We start from the raw sequence: 15890 nt of genomic DNA, 5'->3' as shown, positions 1-15890 counted from the left end.
GAGCACACTCTGCACACGCGTGCTGGAGACATTTTATTGCGGGCTCCCACGCAGCACGAGTGGGTTTTTTTTGTTTGTTTGTTTTAAAAACGTTTGTTAAAAAAGGCCCGAGGCCCGCAGGGGGCCCCAGGCCAGCTCACAGCCAGGCAGGCCCTGAGGGGCAGGGGGCTGCTGGCGCAGCCCCCGAGCAGCTTTAAGGCAAACCAGACCCGGAGGTCAGCAAACACACGTGGAAAACACTTCCCCCAGTATTTTGGGGGTGGAAAAAGGGGTGTGGGGAGGGCACGGGCTGCCCACTCCCCATCAGTCCAACAGCGCTATCCCTATCAGCAGCTGGAAGAGCACCAGCTCTAGCTAGAATACACCCCGCAGATTTGGAGGACAAAGCAGCACAGAACGGGTTAAAAACCTCCAATCTGCTGCAGGCAGGGGAGGTCCTTCCAGGCCCCCTCAAACACAGCCAGCCCTGAGGAGAGCTGCACCACAAGGCAGGCAGGTGCCGGTACCGCAAGCTGGCTTCGAAGCTCAGCCCTTCCCTGCCGGCGCCGTTCTCCCAGCGCGAGGCCGTCTGCCTGCAAACCCAGCCCGAAGGTCCGTCATCACACGCGGCGTTCAACAACCCTCCCGCCGAGTCCGCAGGCCGGGGAGGAGAGCGGCGAGATCTACTGCATGGCGCAGCCGTCGCCGGGCAGGAATTCGTACACGTACAGGGCCACCGACTTGGAGAGGTAGGTCATGGTGCCGAACCGGCCGCTCGGCGCGCTGTCGTACAGCAGGCTGCAGATGCCCGTCGTGGGATCCCTCTCCAGCATGTCGTCGTCAGCACCCAGGGCTTTCTGGATTTTGGATGGGGAAGGAGAAAGGCAGCATTAGGAACAAGCTGCCACCCGCCAGCTGGCACCCCACACAGGAAGCAGTGGGAGGAGGACGCCGCATCGTGGCCGTGCCCCAGTGGGGACGACAGGCAGGACCCTCAGCGTGGGTGACTGAACCTTAGGTAGCCTGGGAGCTGACTGCAGCCCCTACCTGCTCCTCGTAGAAGAGGTCATTGGCCGTGTGTACGATCTTTTCCACAGCTATGATGCCCCCGATGGTGTGCACCTCCATGTCCACCAGCATGGTGAGCACCAAGATGGCCTCCACCAGCAGCTGCCGGTACTCTGGCTGGGGCACGCGGTTGAGGACTGCCTCCACGTGCACGGCGAACTTAATTTCCCCTGGAGTCATCTGCATGGAGGGAGGAAGAAATGCACCTAGAGTATTGTTATCACCAGCACAAGTCCTGAGCCACGCTGGGCACTTGTCCAGGGCAGCTTCGCACCCAACACCAACCCCCTTGCTCTGTTCCCTGCCTCAAACCTCCTACCTCTCTGGTTGTTGAAGAGGGGAGAACAAAGCCCTCCACGGAAAGACCATGGCACTGCAGAACAAGATGTAGAGACCATGGTTACAGCCTGGAGCAGCGTTGTGCACTTGTTCCCAGCTGAGCATCAGCAATGTGCTGCCCACACACTCCAGCTCCACCTCCCGACTCCTTCCAGCACTCCATCACTCCTTAAACATCGGTTCGGCATCACCTGGAGCACTCCCACACCCAGAACGGGGCTCTGCTCCCTGGTTTACCATGCCAACGATGAGCAGTGCCTGGAGCTGCCTCAGCTGCAGCTCCAGCACTGGGCTCCCACAGCTCACAGCCCTGCCCAACACAAAAAGCTCCTCAGCAGACCTAGCCCCTCTCTGCAAGGGTCAGAGCAGGGTGAAGTAGGCCCTGCATGCCTACAAGGCAGCTCCAGCTCTTCCCCCAGCTTTCCAGAGCCAGAAGAAGGCCTTGTCCATGAAGCATGTGTCACCACAACCTTGGGGACCAGCCCTGGGTGTCAAATTCACCCTAGGAAGGCTGGTGCCATGCGTGTGGAAAGGAGCCAGCTGGACGTCCAGCTCACCTTCTGCAGGATCTTCCAGACCTTCTGGTAGAAGCCCATGGGGACACGGTTGAGGGCCCCATCCAGCCGCCGTCTCCGCTTCCACTGGCCCTGGCGGCTGTCCTTACTGCTCTGGTCTTCCAGCATGCTCGAAAAGGAGCCCTTGCCCAGCAGCTCCGAGTGCCCAGTGGACTGGGCAGACAGAACAAGGACCATGGAAACCGCTGCAGAGTTAAACAGCCCACAAGAGAGCAGCCCGCTGCCACCCAAGGGCTTGTGCTCACCCAGCCTGGTTCCCAGGGCAGAGCTGCCACCCCCTGTCCCCAGCAAAGCCTGACCCACAGCCCCAGCTCCCTGCAGCCTGCAGGGCAGCAGCCCCCACTGGAGCACAGCTCCTTCCTGCAGCCACACAACAGGACAGACCCCGTGGACGCAGCCAACAAACGTAGGTTACCAGAGAGGACACCAGGTCACCATCCCCGGACTGCAAACTGATGGGCTGAAGGAGAAAAGGAGAGACAGAAATCAAACCGTGCCAGGGCTGGGCAGCCGTCGCGGCGAGCGGAGCAGCAGCAGCACAGACCAAGCTCAGTTATCCCAAGGGCTGCGGTTAGCTGGAGACTGAGAGGTAGTTTTGAGAGGCGAGCTGTGGAAAGTCTCACGTTAGCATCAGAGGGGAAAGACCGCACTGGAGTAGGAGCAGGGCTGTTGTTGGCTGCTGGCACGGGCAAGGATTTAGTCTCAGGCGGGGTGGAGGGCCAGCAGCAGGTCACCACCCGCAGGTGACTGTCCTCGCCACGTGCACGGTCCCGCTGCGCTGCCAGGCTTCATGCTGCAGCAGGTCAGCCATAAACCTGCTGCATCAACCTGGGCCCCACAGGCTCTGTGAGGACAGGACCTCGCCAGGACACAAGCCAGGCACCAGAGGAGGTCCTAGTCCAGCATGTGCCCAAGAGGAGGTAGAACGGGGGGTACAGGTGGGATCCAGTGATCACCAGTCACTGTCCTGGCAGGACCGCTGCTGGTCATGGCAGTAGAGACGCTGTGCCATCTTGCTCAGCACTTCTTTTTCAGTATTATGGGATCTGTTCAGCCGTGGCAGCTACGCAGCACAGCTCCTAGCTGGCTGCAATGCCAGTGCACCCACGGCTTTGAGAAACCTTCCTCCCTGATGGCCTCAACAGAGCAGGTCCCAAAGGGGAGCTGCCTGAATGCTGTGGGGCCACCCAACCACAACCGACCTCTTCCCGGGGCGCCTCCCGCCAGCCCTAAACAGAGCAACCCCGAGCCTGCCGAGAGGGGAAGCCAGCTCATTGCTGCTGCAGCTCGCTCAGCGGGTTCGTTTAGGAAAGCTCATTAACTCATGCACGCTCGGAAGCTGCCCTAGTATGCAGCATGAGGGATAAAAGCTGAGGCTGTAGGAGGACCAAGGTGGCTTCACCTTACTCCCGGTCAGAGACTGCCTACGTTTATCCAGTTGCTGAAAGAGAAGAAGGAAATGAAGTTTCTGCTGCTGCAAGAGGCCCACCAGGACACCAGCCCCACGGGGGAACTGCATGGTCCCGCCCACCCCTGCACCTTCTCGAGCACCCCTGTGCTCCCCCTGTGCTGCACTGCTGGAGCGACCCCCACATTACATTTACCCCACATCCCCTTCAGGGCAGAACCGAGCCAAAAGGGGCTCCTGGAGACAGCGCTAAGCTCTCTAAAGCCCAGGGGCAAGCTCTATTGACTCTCCCATCAATCCTGCTTGTCCCGGAGCTGCTTGTCCCCACAAAACTCCACAGGAGCAGCCTGCACCGTCTGCCCTCACCTGTTTGATCTCACTTTTCAGCCTGACGATGCCAGCACGCTCAGGCTTGGTGGCCCCGACAGCGCCCACCTCGCAGATGGAGATAGCGGTGGTGACCGACGAGTCCACCGATCGCACTGGAGGAGAGGAGAGGTCCACAGTGGGTCCCACAGCTCAGGACGTAGATGTCTGTTCACGCAGCCTTGCCCTCTATCCCAACCAGCACCACAGCGCAGAGCTGCTGCAATTCAGGCTGGATCAGACCAAAAACTGAGCTAAGGATAGCCACACGACTTGGGCTTGATCCTGAGAAACCTGCTCAGCACCACCCCCGCTGATCACAGCTTCTTGCTGGACCACTGCAGTGCACAAGCTGTGCTGCAGGCAGGAGAACGGGGACATTCTCCACAGCAGGGGACACCAGAGTTGGCCACACTCCGCACCAGGAACCAGCTCTGCCAAGAGACTCACCACTCTTCTCCACCCCAAACTCCTTGCCAGAGAGGATGTGGAAGAGGAGGCTCTTCATGTCGGACGGGCTGAGATTCATCAGGTTCTCAGTGGCTTCTCCAGCTGGAGAGAACAGAGTTGGGACGTTGTACCCCCTTCACAACTCTCCTGGGAGATTTCTAGCCTGCACCCCGGTCAGTTAGCAGGGGGTACACCCCGTCCTCCAAGGACAAACATTAACTCCAGATGTTGCCTACAGCAGGGATTCTTCCCCACGCCCACCCAATGCATGCCTGGATAAACATCGCCACGAAATCACCTACTTGTGCTACCCGAGAGCAGTCCCAACCACAAACCCTGACGCTTTCATGCAGGGTCTCATCCTGGCACTGAGCGCTGCCCATTTTTAGTGGCACTTCTCCTCTCTCTGGCTGACAGGGCCCCCAGCATCGCATCCCCCATCCCACTGACCTCGTCGCACGTACCCGAGCAGCGCAGGGAGTGCGCCAGCTCTGTGGCCATCACCTGGATGATGAGCCCGATGCGGATTCGAAACATCTCAGCGAAGAGCGCGGGCTGGGTGCGCATGTACATGGCCAGGTAGACCATGATCTCCTGGAGGGAGAGACGCAGGTCACCCCACCGCTGCTCACCGCAGCTGACACCCAGCCACGGGGTCCCCCGCTGCCCCAGCCCTTCACCTGGGTGAGGATGGACACGCTGAGGTTCTTCTCGCTGGCCTCGTCAATGAGGTGAACGAGCTCCTCGTAGGGGATCGGGCTGGGGAGGGAACGGCAGGAAGAGGTAAGAGACAGCCCCGCGTCCCTCCTGCTCCTGGGAGGAGACGCAGCCCCGCGGCCAGCCCCAGCCCAGCACACGCGGCGAGGGAGAGGTGCCGCACTCACGCGGAGATGGTCTTCTCGCGTGGCTCTGGGGGCAGCCCCACCGTCAAGTGCTTCTGGTGAGACAGGAGGTCCGTGCAGGCCTGGGGACAGAAAGGTCACCCCAGGCATCACCACCAGCTCTGGGTTCGGGGCTTCAGCACCAGGCAGAAGGACACAGAGCTGATGTAGCCACAATTCTCTAGCCCTCCCAGCTGCCTCCTCCCTGATGCCTCAGCCCACCAGAGCTCTCCAGCAGGGCTCATACCTCATCCAGAGCTTCCACTTTCTTCTTCAGGATGCCGGAGATGTAGCGGATTAGAGCCCACTGGCGCGTGGCGCCCACCCGCACGTACAGCTCGGTGAGGAGCTCCTTAACAGTAGGGCCAGGCTCGCTCTCCAACCCCGTGTGCCACTCGGGTCCCCTGTGGTGAAGGAGACGCTGGGTTACTGCCACCAGCTCGCCCTGTGGCAGCGCCCAGGCTCTGCAGGTCGAGACATGAGCATGGCTGTGCCTGCTCTCCGCTCAGCGAGCGGGCAGGACTCGGAGCTCGCCGTACTTGAGGATGTGGAGCATGTAGAGGATGTCCGCCTGCTCCTGCAGCGTGGGGCAGATGCGCAGCTGGTCCACCAGCGCCTTGCAGTCCACGTTGCCAGCCTCATCACGGGGCAGGTTCATCTCTGCATGGAGTGCGTGGCTCTGGGGAAGAGACCCACGCTCCTGGTTAGCACCCGTGAGCGTCCCCAACCACAAAGGGCCCAGCTTTCCCCACACAGCCCCAGAAGGGTCCCCTAGCTCCAGCCAAAAAGCCAGCGCTGCTCGGCCAGCCTGGCGGCGCTGCCTGCCCAGCTGGGAAGGGAAGGGGCTCACCTTGCCCTCCTGCTCATGCTGGTGGGGCGAGCTCAGCAACTTGACCGACTGCTGGGATGCCTGGAAGATCTTGCTGGGGACGTACATCCCAACATCTAAAAGACAGACAGGGTTGGTGCAGGTGCTTCTCAACTCCAACCGCCGTCGCTGTGCCCCAAGCCAGCTCCCACCCCACCTCCTGCTCCACCAGCAGCCCCTGCAGCACATCCCCCCGGGTCATGCTGGATCCCACGTGGATGGGGAAGCCCCCAAAGGCTCCCCAGCCTCCCCACCGGGACGGAGTGGCGGTGGGGAGGCTGCTGGCGTCACTCACTCTGGACGTGAAGGTCCTTGGCCTTGGACGCCAGGGACATGAGGTCGCGGGTGGTGTGCACGGCGGCGCGGAAGCGGCTCAGCCCTCCCCGCTGGGCGGTGGGAGGGAGGTTGGCCTGGGGAACCGTGCGCTGCAGCAGGTGGTCCAGGTACTGCGCCACCTCGTCGTACGTGTCCGCTGCAACGGGAGGAAGAAGAGAGGGCATCAGCCACTGGGCGCCGCGGCATCCCAGGGCAGAGCTCCCCAGCCGTGCCCCGGCAGGGACGGAGCTTTGCTGGCTGCACAAAGCGACAGCGCGGGGCGAGCGCCGGCAGCCGGCAGGACAGACGGACGGTGGCAGCGGTGGCACTGCCAGGGGAGGCACTGTCTGTCCCAGCAGAGGCTGTTGAGGGTGCCCCAGCACGGCAAAGGCCTCGTCCCAGCAGAGCTCCAGCATGAGAGCAAGACAGGGTGGGTTTTGCGACCGTTATTTCTGATTAGAAATCGCCGGTTACTTCTAATGAGGAGTTACAGGAGGGCAGCCTGCTCTCCTTTGTAAGCTGCCATCTCCTGCGTGGCTCTCTGCCCTGCCTCCAGCAGCTCACAGCTCCACTTCGGAGGCACCAGGGCCGCTGCTCACTACCTGCAGCATGGAGAGAGCGCTCAGAGGCCACGTCTCTGCTGCCCAGGAGGTAACAGCACTGCGGAGCAGCGCGGGTGATGCCCCAGGTGGGAGGTGCCCCACGCCAGGCGATGCCACACAACACAGAGCTGTTGGTGCGTTTCCAGCTGGGGCAGAGCCTTGCTGCTGTCCAGAAGCTTTTCTGCTCCAGGAGGAGAGTTAGGGATGGCATCCAAGGCTGGCAGCACGGTATCTCCTTCCCACATCTGGCGGGGATGCCCTGACCCAGCACCTGGAGGCTCCGTTAGAGAAGTCCCCCAACACAGACATCGCATCTGAGAACATCGTCCTGTCCATCTGCGGCGTCAGACCACAGAAAAACTTTAGACGGAGCGTCTTTTAGGGTGGACACACTGGCCAGGCAGGCCCCATCTTCTGCTGGGGTAAAGGGAAAACAGACACCGTGGAGGAGCTTGGCCGCAGCCCGCAAAGCTGCAGCACTAGGCAGGACAACCGTAGAGCGTGGACGAAGCGAGAGAACGACAGTCACGCAAGAGAAATAAGCGTTCAGAGTCGCAGCGGTGCAGACGTTGGCTCCAGGAGCAGCAGAGGCAGAGCAGATCGATGGGAAGGCTGGGAAGATGGCCGACACTGGGTCACGCAGGAGGAGGTGCCCAGGGCTGCTTGCAAGGGGAGCAGCAAAACCTGCACCCTGCTGTGGTCTCAGGACATGGGGGTCCTTCGCGCTGTGACGGGCCACAGCCCCTACGGGCACCCCGTCCGTGGCAGCGAGGCTCACACCGGAGCTCCACAGACACCCAAAGGCCTTGTGACAACACCACCCAGAGACTGCTGGGGGACGTGATGGCTCTTCCCCACCACCTCGGGCACTGTACCATCACCTTCTGCACCGTCACTTGTGCTGACCGCACCAAAGATCTTCAGCCAAATCTCCCGGGCAGAGGCAGGTTGCCGAGCCTTCGCCTCTTCCCCACGCAACGGCCTACGAAGGTTGGGGCGGCTCGCTCAGGAACAGCCCCCGCGCTCGCTGCAGCCACGTTCCCCAACCTCAGCCCCCATCTGGCCGGGACACCCCGTCCGGCGAGGGGCTGCGACAGCCACCTCCGTACACCCAGCCCCGCCACCCCGCGGGCGTCACCGTGAGCGTCACCCGGAAGGGGTTAACTGATGGAGGGTCAGATGGGCGCAGAAACACGGTGGGAACCCAAGTGGATGAAGAACTCGGTGGCAGGCGCTGTCAGGGAGGTTGGGAGCTAAGGGTTTACGGGAGAGTTCGGCATTTTCCGTGCCACAGCAGCGACTGGCCTGTTCCCCCTTACCATCCTCTGCCAACTGCAAGCCATGCAGCCACTCCTCAGGGTCTAGCTCCTCAAAGCTGTCAATGCCGAGCTCGTAACCGTTGGCAAAGACCTTACCCTCCGGCCCAGGGTCCATGAAGCTGAGGTGCGTTCGGCACGACGTTGTCAGGAACTCCGACAACTTACCCGTCTGGATCCTGGGCAAGAGGAGGGGAGGTCACACAGAGGAAGGGTGAGGCAGTGCCCTTGGCTCGCCTCCTGGACTCAGGGCAGCCCTTCGGCAGGGACAGACAGGCTTGCCCGGGAGCGTGCACAAATCCCACAGCCTGCTTTAGCTGTTTGCAGCTCCTCCAGCCGCGCACGGGGAAGGAAGAGCTGCCCAAAAGCTATCAGAGGGGTCCTACAGCCATGGATTGAATGGCACAAAGAGAGATGTCCTCTCCTGCATCTCCTCAGCTGGGATTGTAGCCTGGGGTGCCCTTGCAGCCCAGCACAGCCCCAGCACATCCTCCACAGCTCGTTCCCCAGCAGCCAAGGCTCGGGCCGAGCTGGTTCCCGCACAGCCACGCTCCGGGAGGACACCAGCCCCCTCCCCTGCTGTGCCCCAAGAAGCTGCGCTCACCTTGCGCCACCGAAATACCCGTCCTGCAGCTTCCGCAGCGTTGCCAGCACCGCGGGGTGCACGCTGCTGCCCGTTTCGTCTGTTGGGGACAGAGAGACAGGCAGTCAGGCTCTCCTGCTCAAACAGGCTCCCGGTAACACGGGGCCAGGTGGGCATTCAGACATGCAAAGCACCACGGCAGCAGCCAGACCCTTGCTCTGGGGTGCGCAGCCAAGGCTGTGGCACCAACAGCACCACCCAAGAAGAGAAATTCAGGACTGTCTAGGCTGGATAACCAGCAAAGCCAGGCCAAGATGCACTCCAAGCCCCTGGATTTCACCTTGGGCTGAAATCATCAGCAGCAGACAGCAGCAATCCAAACAGCCCCCTGCTCCCGCCCTGGCTGTCAGGGCGCTGTTGAGGTGTTGGGGTACTGCTGATGGGGCAGAGGACACCACAGCAAAGAGAGACATCACTGAACACCCAAGGGGATTTCAAGTAAATGAGGAAAAAGAAAAAGGCCTGGAGGCACTGTGGAGTCACTTCCCTGTGCCGGCTCATGGGGAAGAAGTGAGAGCTGCTCCAGAGCAGCCAGTTTTGCTCTGAGCCATTGCGCAGCTTTCTGCTCCTTCTGGTTTTCTGTTTTCCCCTCCTTGTCGTTTAGGAAAGCCTTTAAGGGGCAGTTAGCCGTAGTGAAGAGTTAAGATGCAGGAAGAGCCCCAAGAACACTTTTACAGGAGAATTATTTTTTGGTCTTGCTCCCAAAGGCTTCCCAAACAGGCCTAGCTGCCTGGAGACGAAATGCTCCCATGCCAACTAACCTGCCTCGAGCTTCAGGCGCTGCTGCTTGGCAGGCAGCCCTGCTGGCAACCAGGACAGCTGCCAACTCAGCGTGACTCCTCTGAGCTGCGAGCTCTTCACAGGACGCTGCTGCCTGGTCCGGCCCTGCCGTGTCCCCATTACCCAGACTGTCCCCATCCACCCGCCCCGGCAGAGGAGGCTGGAGGATCTGTACCGAGCATGGTTTGAGAGATGGGGAAGGTGATGGTGGGCCGCCCGGTCATCCTCCAGCGGCTGCAGAGGTACGAGAGGTCCGTCCTCAGCATCTCCACAATCATCTTGTTGTCGAGTGCCAGGTAGAACTGCTGCTGGTCTATGAACTACGGGGCAAGCAGGAGATGTGAGCGGCCCTTTCTGCAGCCCCCAGGTCCCCTTGGTGCCACCCGTGTCCTCCCATCAGCCACCCCCGAGAGCAACCGAGGCACTCAGCCAGCAGAGAAGCTTCCCGCCCAGTTATACAGTGTGGCAGAGCCCGTGCAATGCCACCCACCTGTGGGGTGAAGGTAAAGATGTTCTTCCTGATGTTGTAGAGCTTGGAGGTGCCAAGGACGCCCATGTGCCGGTAGGGCCGTCCCGTCAGGCACATCTGCTTGTTGCGACCTGGGGAAGAGGAGGTTTTATGGCATCTTCCCCAAGCCCTCTCACAAAAGGGGGTGCTGTAGCAAACGGAGACAGGCTCCCGTGCTAGCAACCAGGAGGAAAAGAGTGGTTTGTGTTGGGTGACACAGCAGCAGCATCACCCTCGGGCACGTCAGCCCCACAGAGAGGCACCCCAGCAGCTGCCAGGCTGCTCCCCTGCCCCTTTTGCCCATGTCACACTTGGCCTTTTGGTGGCTTAAATTAGCCAGCGCTCGCAGCCTGGGGCAGGTCAGGTTTCTCCTTTGGCCCAGGCTGGATCTCCAGCTCCTGCACAATGAGCCCTGTGCCTGAGGAGTTGTGGCATCAGGAAATGAGCGCGCAGATTTCAACACTCCCTCCCCTCACAGCCTGCCTTCCCTCCAGCAACAGCCATCCTGCCTGGGCTGCAGACTCAGCCAGGAGACCCTCCCCTGGGGTCTGGCCGGCTTCCCTCACCGAAATTTGGGTATAGGAACAAAAACCAGCTCCTGCCCATACCAGGTCCACTGGGTGGACAGGTGGACTGTCCCCGGACAGTCCTGCCTGCCACCCCTGCTCCCCTCAGGCAGAGAAGCAGCGCTACCAGGCCCTGGAATGGATGGCAACGTCCTAACCAGACGGGCAGGACATCAGCATCTGTGAGAGGATGGGAATGACCCTTCTGCACCCCTCTCCTGCAGCAGCCTGCAGCTCACCCAGGCGTGCATAGATGTGGCTGAGGATGCGAGCAGGCTGCACTCTGATGGGGTAGACGTCGGCCACGGTCTCCACATCGATGCCCTCCTTCCTCAGGACAGCCTTGATGCCCTCGGTCTCTGCCAGGATGCACACTGCGGGGGGAGGAGAGCAGGCTCAGAGCTCACGCTCAGGGGCACAAGGGTGTCACAGCGCTGCCCCTGGCCTTTGTGGACGCGCACAAGGTTCCACACCGTGCACAAGCGGCTGTCTGGGGTCTCTCTGGGGACCGCAGCTCTGCCCTGCTCCCCATGACACTCGCTACACCCAGCTGAGCAGCCGGAGGACAGGGCACGTTTTCAACACCTGCAGAAGAGGCAGCAGCAGGAAACGTGTCCCTTGGGCAACACGGAGGCCAGCAGCAGGACCTGCACCCCATCTTACACCCCGCTACCAGAGCTGAGATCTGGCTCCACCAGCGACCAGAGCCACCCCACAGCCAGCCCCCAAATTCCATATGGGCAGAGTCCTCGTGCAGGGCTTTGCGACCGGTCCCTTTCACTCACCTTGCACCACTACGTCAGGCTTGGGGACAGTCGCAAAGCGGCGGTTGAGGGGATCGATTTCACCAGGAGCTAGAAACCCCTGGGGGGAAAAAAGAGGCGTGAGGGGATGAACATTTCATGGGGTGTGCAGGGCAGGTGATGCCTACTGGCCGCCCCCTCTTTAAGAAGTCCTGGGGCATAGAGGTGACAGCTTCCCCACAGCCGGTGGCTCGGGTGGCAGCGTTTGTCCTCAGAGCTAACAGCCTGGCCTGCCCAGCCCTCCCCAGTGCCACTGGTGACCATACCTCGGCCATCAGGCAGCCCAGGATGTAGAGGGACTGGCCCCACATGAGTGGCAGCTTGCCCATGGGTATCCTGTCCACAGTGTGGGGGTTCCTGTATTCCTCATCCACCTGGAAGAGAAGCCAGGAGGTCAGCGAGGGACCCACAGACAAGGGATGCTGAAGAAAATGTCACCGTTGCATTTTAAAGTCTGCCAACACACCAGCAGGCTGCCAGCAAAGCACCCTCGTGTATGGGGGCAAGATACACTTTGGCGAAAAACGTAGTTTATTTATCCAGTAAGTTGTTGTTCTGTGGTGGTGTACTTTTTTGCAGACCCGCACCGCAGCGTGGGGCAGCCCACCTTGTCTGGCGGGACGCTGTACAGCTCCGGCAGCAGGCGCACCCCGTTCTTCCCCTTGACGAGAACCCCCTCGAGGGCCTCCCGGTACTCCTGCACCTGGGGAGAGAGCAGAGGGGATGAGCCAAGGGCACGGCTCCCTGCCCCCTTCCCTGCACGCCTCCCTTGCCAGGGACTCCTTTCCCTGGCCCGCCGGGTCCTGCCTCCCTTACCTGCTCCATGTTTCCGCTGAAAAGCCCGTCGATGATCAGGTACGTCCAAAACAGAGGCCACTCGCACTCAATGTTCTCAAAGAGCTTCAGCTCCGCGGGTTCGTAGTAGGAGCGGTTGGGATCCTGCAGAGGCCACAACCACAAGGCAAGGGGTTGCAGGATCCCCTCGAAATCACGGGGTTCCAGCACCCCCACCAAGCCCCCGGCCTCAAATGCCCCCGCTCTGTGGACAACAGCTGACAACACACTGGCAAAGCTCGTGAGCGCTGGGGAAAGCCAGACCGGAGAGCCCTAGCCACGCACGCTGCCAGCGGTGGTCAGGTTTGGGTGGCCTCTGCGTATCTGCTGCGGGCATGGGAGGGACGTGCCACACCTCTGCGAGGAGCTGTGGCATTCTGAGCAGCCTTGCCCAGACCCGTGACGCTGCCTGGGGCTCCTCGGGGCTCTCATCTTCGCCGTGCTCCCCACCGCAGGCTTCGCACTGCGCCCGGGGGTGCCAAAAACGCAACCCAGGGCAGCCTCTCCTCGGCACGGGGACGCTCACCTCTTTGGGGGTCCTGTATCCATCGCGGAGGAAGCGGCAGCAGCCGTAGCGCCCCTGGGAGGGAGGGACAGAGGTGGTGAGCAGGAGGCGCAGTGGGAGACACCTTCTGCCTTTGCTGCAGAGGCACGGGGGGCTCCTCTGGCCAAATGCCCCTCGCTCGGTCACCCGGTGCCCAGGCACCACAATCACAGCCCAGGGCCACAGCGCACAGGACTGGTTTTTTGCAAGCCCCTGCCACAGGTCACGGAGATTGGGAGAGGGCAGGTCCCGGCGCCCCTTCCCCAAGAACATTCCGGGGAAGGAAAGGGCTGCACGGTTCGGACTGCGTCTCCCGGAAGGGTGAGGAGGGCAGAGCCGCTCACCTGCAGCTTGGTGATGATCTCTTGCTTGGTGATTTCCACCAGCTCGCTGTCCTCCACAGCGAAGGCCGGGTAGGAGATGACAGAGAGCACACTGGCGTCCACCTCCTTGGACGTGGAGGCCCTTGGCAGCATCGAGTGGAGGATGGACTGGGCAACGGGGAAGGAGAGGGATTAAGTTGCCGCCGCTCGTGCCACAAACCCAGCGGATCGCAATCAGCCCCGCGATGATGCAACACACACAGGGATCTCACCTGGCAGTGCTGCACCTCGTCCGACAGCACCCGTATCACCGACTGCGGGCCTCCCTTTGCTCCAAAGAGATCCAGCTCATCCAGGGCCTCCAGGGCAGCCTGCAAGCAGGGCGACACCCAGAGCAGTGTACTCCACCATGCTGCTCCTCTGTAAGAGCTCCCACCCCACGCCAGCCCCACGGCCCAGTTTGGAGCAAAGAAGAGATGCAAACACACCCCCGCATCTGCCGAGGCTGCAGAGCGCCCCTGGCCAGAGAGGGACCGCAACCTATCTCCCATCTCCCCAGCTCACCTTGGCCATGCCGACGGAGCTGGCGTTCAGTTCAGTGATGCCCTGGTTCGTCTTGTCCCCGCGCTCCCATATCCCAAAGTCCTGCAGGGAGGCAGCGGTTTGTGGTATGCCCCAAAAGCCTTCGAATCCCACCCAGTGGCAGAGCTCCCAGCAGGCTCCCAGGTGGGGCTCTGCTTGCCACCTCCCCTCCGGGACAACATCCCTTTCCCCAGCAAAGGCCCACAGGCTACCCACCGCTGTCTTGTAGGCCGCTTCGATGTAGAAGACAAGGTTCTGGATGAAGTTGACTTCATCCAGGCTGTGAATTATGTGGAGGCCTGAACCACGGGGGGGAGAATTCAAGTTAGTCCTCAGGCATTGCCAGGAAGGGGCTGCAGGAGCCAGCTGCCTCCTCCCCACCCACCCTGTGGCGTCCCCATCCCCGCTCCCACCCCATACAGCAGCTCTGGGGCTTCAGGGAAGCGGGGGCTCTCAGAGAGGTGGGCACTGAGGGACCCAAATCCACCCTGCAAGTTGTGTCCTTGCACCAGGGGACATCCAGAAGCAGAGCCACAGATCTGCCCCAAAAGCCCCAGAGCCCTCAATCCCCCTCCACGTCATGTGTTGCGCTCCCTCGAGACACAGGTTTCCAAATGGCGTCCCACCGGCAGCGTCACCTGAGGCCGTCATCTGTGCCAGCATGAGCAGGTAGAGGGAGGTGGCGTCCAGCTGCAGGTGCCCCCACTCGTGGTCCCCCACCACGGTGGCACAGGTGTGGGTGTTGTACTTGGCGTGGAGGCAGTCTCGCGTGCTCTGGCTGTACTTGAAGGCCTCCACCTTGTCTACCTGGAGAAGAAAAGCGTCCCCAGGGAAGCTCTGTTCTGACAGCCCTGCAGCCAGAGCCGGCAAGGGAACGGATCCCACAGCTCCTGCATGAACCGAGGCCGTGGGTCCGGGCTCCTGTGCCACCCCAGTGCAGGGCTGGAGGGACCACGGCCACGTTTGCACCACAGGGAAAGGAGAGGGTCGCCCCAAATGTTCCTGGGGAGAAGAACCCCAGAGCCACAAGGCAGAGAGCAGCTTGGAGAGCACAAAGCTCCGCTGGCCACCAGCCCACAGCGCTGGGACCCCTCTCTGGGGGACAGACACCAGGTCAGGGCTTATTTTAAGACTTTCTGCAAGGACGCCATCCCTGCCCTCACGGAGGAAAGTTGGAGGGAGCTGGCACAGCCGGGGCTGACGGCCCTGAAGAGACCCCTACCTGCCTCATCATGCACTGGAGCAGACCCCGCATCAGCTTCACCACGCTCTGCAGGGCAAAGGAAAAACAACCCCGTGATTACCGCGGGGCCGCCGAGGAGAAGCCCTGACTCAGGACCAGCTGGTGCCTGACCTCCGCGGAACTCGGTGCCCGTAACCAGAGCCCCCGCTCGCATTCCCCACACCACGGGGGGGAAAGCAGAAAACCCCCCGGCTGTCAGCGGGGCCGTGCCGGGGGGGGGGGGGGGGACACGGCAGCCCCTGGACGGGGCGAGGGGCTGCATCCTCACACCCCCGCGTCCCCACATCCCCGTGCGTGTCCCCACAGCACCCCGGGGGTGGCCGGGCGGGCTCCAGCTCCAGCCTGGGGACGCGCAGCCCCCCACCACGCCCCCCACAGCCGCCACGCAGGGCGTTTGGGGGGGGGGGGGGGGGGGGGGGGGGTGCCCCGTCCCGTTGCCCCGTTGCCCACCTGCTCCAGCTCGTACGCCTTGGCCTTGTCCTCGTCGCGGTCGGCGTTCTTGCGGTAGGCCAGCCCCAGCCCCCAGACGGCCAGCACGCTGTACACGTTGTCGCGCACCCAGGCATCGCGGTGGTCGGCGCTGGCGGGCAGCAGCCCGGTCACGGCGTCCTGCGGAGGGGGGGACACACCGAGAAACTCCTCGGTAACCGGCACCGGGCACCGAGCCCCCCCCCCCCCCCCCCCCCCCCCCCAGGTCCGCACCTGGTGCCGGAGGATGGTCTGCTGCACCAGCCGGCCGTAGCCGTCCAGCCGCACGCCCGAGTTGCTGCGGCCCCGCATGGCGGCACCGGGAGCACCGTGGGGAGGGGGGGGGGGGGGGGGAACGGGGAGCGAGGGGGGGGGGGGCACGGCGGCGGCACCGGGCCGGGCAGCGCGGTCCTGGCAGCGCCGCCGCCT

At 62.3% G+C, this 15890-nt stretch overlaps 1 protein-coding gene across 4 annotated transcripts; it reads right to left on the bottom strand.

Annotated features, from left to right (window-relative positions):
* Positions 1-23: 23 nt before the first annotated feature.
* On the bottom strand, positions 24-15890 carry PHKA1 (phosphorylase kinase regulatory subunit alpha 1). 4 transcript variants are annotated; one of them, XM_040572110.1, is made up of 33 exons: positions 15696-15890; positions 15444-15602; positions 14973-15020; positions 14389-14557; positions 13967-14049; positions 13733-13813; positions 13441-13539; positions 13190-13336; positions 12828-12881; positions 12284-12406; positions 12075-12170; positions 11734-11841; positions 11450-11528; positions 10904-11038; positions 10081-10190; positions 9766-9910; positions 8772-8850; positions 8267-8346; positions 6230-6406; positions 5917-6011; positions 5606-5745; positions 5314-5470; positions 5070-5149; positions 4866-4944; positions 4650-4779; positions 4186-4287; positions 3736-3851; positions 3364-3402; positions 2377-2421; positions 1944-2114; positions 1367-1420; positions 1027-1227; positions 24-836 (listed from the first exon to the last, which is right to left on the bottom strand). In XM_040572110.1, the coding sequence occupies exons 1-33, from the start codon at positions 15771-15773 to the stop codon at positions 663-665; spliced, it is 3633 nt and encodes a 1210-aa protein (XP_040428044.1). In that variant the 5' UTR covers positions 15774-15890; the 3' UTR covers positions 24-662. The 4 variants fall into 4 exon arrangements, with proteins under 4 accessions (XP_040428044.1, XP_040428042.1, XP_040428043.1 ...); XM_040572108.1 differs by having other exon boundaries at positions 8171-8346; positions 15696-15869; XM_040572109.1 differs by lacking the exon at positions 3364-3402 and having other exon boundaries at positions 8171-8346; positions 15696-15841.

The sequence above is a fragment of the Cygnus olor genome, chromosome 13 (assembly GCF_009769625.2).
Source record: "Cygnus olor isolate bCygOlo1 chromosome 13, bCygOlo1.pri.v2, whole genome shotgun sequence".
Taxonomy (NCBI): Eukaryota; Metazoa; Chordata; class Aves; order Anseriformes; family Anatidae; genus Cygnus; species Cygnus olor.
Note: the sequence above shows the minus strand (reverse complement) of the source record. Positions and strands in the feature narration are given on the sequence as shown.

What these genes read in the sequence shown, in the direction of transcription:
- PHKA1 (XM_040572108.1), bottom strand. Translation starts at nt 15,773, where the DNA reads ATGCGGGGCCGCAGCAACTCGGGCGTGCGGCTGGACGGCTACGGCCGG. An exon ending in TCCAGTGCATGATGAGGCAG is followed by an intron (nt 14,558 to 14,972) that starts GTAGGGGTCTCT and finishes TTTCTTCTCCAG; the next exon opens with GTAGACAAGGTGGAGGCCTT. An exon ending in CCTCTTCAACAACCAGAGAG is followed by an intron (nt 1,228 to 1,366) that starts GTAGGAGGTTTG and finishes CCCTCCATGCAG; the next exon opens with ATGACTCCAGGGGAAATTAA.